The sequence below is a fragment of the Lutjanus erythropterus genome, chromosome 22, assembly GCF_056507025.1.
Source record: "Lutjanus erythropterus isolate fLutEry1 chromosome 22, fLutEry1.hap2, whole genome shotgun sequence".
In the NCBI taxonomy this organism is placed as follows: Eukaryota; Metazoa; Chordata; class Actinopteri; order Lutjaniformes; family Lutjanidae; genus Lutjanus; species Lutjanus erythropterus.
The window spans coordinates 29,674,874-29,679,873 of NC_139338.1; the positions used below are offsets into that span (position 1 = coordinate 29,674,874).

Consider the following 5,000-nt stretch of genomic DNA (forward strand, 5'->3'; position numbering starts at 1 on the left):
TCAGGTGTTTGAAGGGTTCAGGTGTTTGAAGGGTTCAGGTGTTTGAGGGTTCAGGTGTTTGAGGGTTCAGGTGTTTGAAGGGTTCAGGTGTTTGAAGGGTTCAGGTGTTTGAAGGTTCAGGTGTTTGAGGGTTCAGGTGTTTGAGGGTTCAGGTGTTTGAAGGTTCAGGTGTTTGAGGGTTCAGGTGTTTGAAGGGTTCAGGTGTTTGAAGGGTTCAGGTGTTTGAGGGTTCAGGTGTTTGAGGGTTCAGGTGTTTGAAGGGTTCAGGTGTTTGAGGGTGTGTCTCACCTTGAAGATGGTATTCTCCTCGTCAGACATCGGCATGTGGCGTGTAGCGTGTTTCCAGGGGATCTGGAAGAGGCGGTCTGGACTGAGCCACTGAAGACCAGGATACCTGCCGCTGTTCACTTGAGCCAACAACCAGGGCTTTAGACGGATCCTCCGGGGCTGGACACTCATGGTGGACGGACTGGGAGGAGACTGGGAGGAGACTGGGAGGAGACTGGGAGAAGACTGGGAGGAGACTGGGAGAAGACTGGGAGAAGACTGGGAGGAGACTGGGAGGAGACTGGGAGAAGACTGGGAGAAGACTGGGAGGAGACTGGGAGAAGGCTCAGAGGAGACTGGGAGGAGACTGGGAGAAGACTGGGAGAAGACTGGGAGGAGACTGGGAGGAGACTGGGAGAAGACTGGGAGGAGACTGGGAGGAGACTGGGAGAAAAAGGGCTTTTATGAGACGGACGTGTTTGTTTCATGCTGGTTTGTATTTTAACGTGAATCCTAAAATGTTTATGTGTCACTGAACTTCTCTAAAAAAATGAAATGCATGTGTTTGTTTGTTTGTTTGTTTGTTTGTTTTTGATAATTGATTAAAAACTTGTTCCAATGAGAATAAAACCTCAGTTGGTTCTGAGTGTCTCAGGTTTACAGAAAATGAATGAATGTTCCATCCAGTAACTTCAGTTATGTGAAGTAGTTTGATTACAAACGTTATTATATAATATATAATAATAATCATATTATAGCTGCAATAATTAATTGATTATTAATCAATTATAAAAGTAATTTAATATTAATTTTAATAATCCAATAATCATTTTGAGTCAATTTTTGAGGAAAAAAGGTCAGTTTTGTTTTCTGGTTTTTTTACCACAATGATCAACATTTTTCACCATTTTCTGACATTTTATTGACCAAACAAATAATTGATTATTGGAGAAAACAATCAACAGATCAATGAAAATAATATGAAGTTACAGCCTGAATCATTTGTATGATGAAATGTAACACAACAAACTCATTACGTTTGTTTTTGTTCCTGAAAACTTTCAGGAAGTCTGAGTCACAGTCATGAGACCTGATCTCAGATCAGACCACATCACACTGGATCTGTCCTCTGTCACGCCGTCAGTGTACAGGTGAACACACAGGTGAGTGAACACCTTGTGTTAGACGAATAAATGCGCCTTCGGTCATGACGTCACAGACCTGCGTGTGTGTGTGTGTGTGTGTGTGTGCGTGTGTGTGTGTGTGTGTGTGTGTGTGTGTGTGTGTGTGTGTGTGCGCTGTGATTTTCAGGATGGACTCACCTGGTCCCTCTCGGTCCTCCGGTGTCTCTGAGCTCCGTGGCTCGTTAATGAGTTGATCGTCTGCAGCGTGACGTCAGCAAACAAACAAACGAACGAAGGAACGAACGAACAAATAAAGAGCCGACACACGGAGCTGTCCCGCCGCGCGTGAAGCTGTTCAGAGAGTTCAGACTGAAACTTTATGACGGAAGATCAGACTACTTCCTGTCAGACTACAAAATAAAAGCTTCGTGACAAAATAAAGGCATGTCAGCGCAGTATAAATGAAAATAATCACAGGCAGAAACAACCAACTGTAAACAGTGTAAATACACAGATACTTTAAATATTGACATTACAGTTTATACACAGATATATGGTACTAAAAGCTGCCCACTACTGCATGAATTTATTCGTTTCTTTTTTCCATCGGTGAGATCAAATATTGATGAAAAAATATTTTTCTTCTTTCTGCTCCATCATCAGATGTTTGTAGTTTATGAATACATTTTTATCTTTATTTAATTATATTTAATAATGATGTATTTTTCTCAGATGAAATATGATCTGATGTGTTCAGTGAGATTTATTTATCAATAACAAAGAAAAATCAGTCGTTGAATGTTTAATATCTCAGCTTTTCATAAAAACAGTTGAATTGTTGTGGTCTATGAGGCTGTGTTTTATTATTATTATTATTATTATTATTATTATTATTATTATTATGATTTAGATTTTAAACATTTCTTCAGATGTGTTAATGCATGTTCAGGTGCGTGTTGATGCACCTACATATATATGTATATATATATATATATATATATATATATATATATATATTTATACATACATATACATATATACATATATATATATTGTGACGACCCCTCCTCCCTGCCCCTGTTGCTGCTGTTTCTTTCTGTCTTGCAGCAGGGTCGTTAGTGGGATGGGCCACACCTGGGTCACACCTGGGTCACACCTGGGTCACACCTGGGCCCGCTGTGCTCCTTCCTGTTAAATAGCTGCCAAAGCCTGCAGTCTGGTCTCTTCTTCTGTTTCTCCTGCCAGCACTCAGAGGACGAACACCACAGCAGCATGAGCCCAGCATGCTGTTTTCCCACACACACATCCACATGCATCCATACCTGCACTGCACCACTGATCTCCTGATTTCTTACACGTTTGTTGAGTTGTTTTGGGTATTTTTTTTCTGTGACAGATGGGGGCTCGTCAGTTGTTTGACCCAGTATAGTGGCTTAGTATCACTGTAGGTTGATACTCAGTGTAGCCTGTTCTGTGCGTTTGTTTTGTAAAGGTGTGGGGAGGCAGTAGCGATTGTGGTAAGTTGTCTGTTTTTGTTTGTTTGTTTGTTTGTTTGTTTGTTTGTTTGTTTGTTTGTTTGTTTGTTTGTTGAATTAACAAGTGTTGGCTGAGCTGTTAAATGCTGGTGTTCTGTGGCTCAGAGGTCTGCAGTCCAGTCCACAGTTTAAGTAAATCACTGTTGTTCTGTCTCTGTTAGGCTAAGAACGAGCTCCCTGGGGGTTCGTTGGGGGGGTTTGTTAGTGTGGTGTGAACGTGGCGAGAGCAGTTGTCTCGGGAGCACGTCTCAGGCTGCAGGGGGGGCCGCCAGTTGTTGGTTGCTTCACCGGGCTTGCGGGTTTCAGTGCATAAGTACCCACCACAAGTAACACCTGAAGCCTAGGGAGGGAGTTTAGTTAGTTTTTGGTTAGGCAGTTAGAGGGACAGAGCTGCAGTGGTGTTTCAGCTGTGTATGGGCTGTTGAGCTCTGTTTTTTTGGTGTAACAGGTAGTAGAGTTGTGCGCATCAGGTTTGGTTTGTGTGATTCGGGCAGGTAGGATTTCTTTCATCTGTGTTCCTCAGTCATGGCTACTGTTGAGGAATTTTTGAAATCTCCTTCAGAGGAGTTGTTGGAGCGTTGTTCACGGGAACAGTTAGTGAAACTCGCCGACCATTTTGAGATGGAGGTTGGAGACAGACGGTCGAAAGAAAACATGAAGCACATTCTGCGAGAGAATCTGTTGGAATTGGGGGTTCTCCAGTCTAAGTTGCATGCGGATGACGTGGGCTTAGACACGGTTGGTGCATCTGCCTCTAGTGTAGCTGGGGTTAGTTCAGAGTTAACTTTTGAGCAGCGTCGAGAGTTACTTTTGTTACAGGTTGAGATTAAAAGGCTTGAGTTAGAGGGGCGCAGGTTAACATTGCAGAGTGCTGGGGGTCAGGCTCCTGTTGTGTTGTCTGGGCCTTTCCGTTCTTTTGATATTGCCAGTAATCTGCGTTTAGTTCCTCAATTTTGTGAACGTATATATATATATATATATATATGAATGTATGCATGTAAGTATCTATGTATGTATGTATATATGTAAGTGTGTAAGTATGTGTGGAAATGTATTTATTTATGCAAGTATGAATATTTGTACATATGTATATGTGTGTATGCAAGTATGTGTGTATGTATGCATATTTGTACATATGTATATAAGTGTGTACGTATACAGGTATGTGTGTATGCAGGTACATGTGTATGTGTGTCTGTATGAATGTATGTATGTATGTAAGTATGTATATATGTATGAATCTATGTATGTGTTTGTATGTGTGTATGTAAGTATGAATGTATGTATATTTCAATCAGGAGAGACTAAGAGTAAAAGAGAAATGGTTTATTGACACGTGCATGATATATGAAACATGAACAGTCTTTGGCGGTTAGACCCCATTGAGGTGAAACAATATGTATATATATATAAATGGGGGTGATGAAGCTGTAGTGAAGAGAACCCCCCCCAGGGGTTTAGACACTGGTGGTGGAGAAGAGGTGCAAAGCAGAGACTGATGAGGTGAAGTGGCTCTGGACTCCTGCTGCCTGGACCTGAAGACTGGAGGAGGAGGAGGAGGAGAGAGGAGGAGAGAGGAGGAGAGAGGAGGAGGAGGAGGAGGAGGAGGAGGAGGAGGAGGAGGAGAGAGGAGAGAGGAGAGAGGAGGAGGAGGAGGAGGAGGAGGAGGAGGAGGAGGAGAGAGGAGGAGGAGGAGGAGGAGGAGGAGGAGGAGGAGAGAGGAGAGAGGAGAGAGGAGGAGGAGGAGAGAGGAGGAGAGAGGAGGAGAGAGGAGGAGGAGGAGGAGGAGGAGGAGGAGGAGGAGGAGGAGGAGGAGGAGGATCGAGGTGAACATCTTCTGCTACCTGGGTCCAGTGACTGGAGGAGAGAGGGGTGGAGGAGAGTCGCGCAACTGACTGAAAGACAACTGATGGAGCAAAGACAGAAGTTTGTATGTATGCAATTATGTAAGTATGTATGTGGGCATATATTTAAGCATGTATGTGTGCAAGTATGCATATATGTATGTAAGTATGTGTGTATGAATGTATGTGAGTATACAAGTATGTATGTATATAATTATCAGCGTATATAT

The 5,000-nt window shown here is 42.8% G+C and overlaps 1 protein-coding gene across 1 annotated transcript in view; it reads right to left on the minus strand.

Annotated features, from left to right (window-relative positions):
* The window catches only part of irf5 (interferon regulatory factor 5), a 7,339-nt gene extending 6,846 nt beyond the window's left edge, over positions 1-493 (minus strand). The window contains exon 1 of the mRNA XM_084710844.1: positions 289-493. Coding sequence (XP_084566970.1) covers positions 289-459 — 171 coding nt within the window. The 5' untranslated portion in view covers positions 460-493. The remainder of the gene's footprint in view (positions 1-288) is intronic.
* Positions 494-5,000: the final 4,507 nt, after the last annotated feature.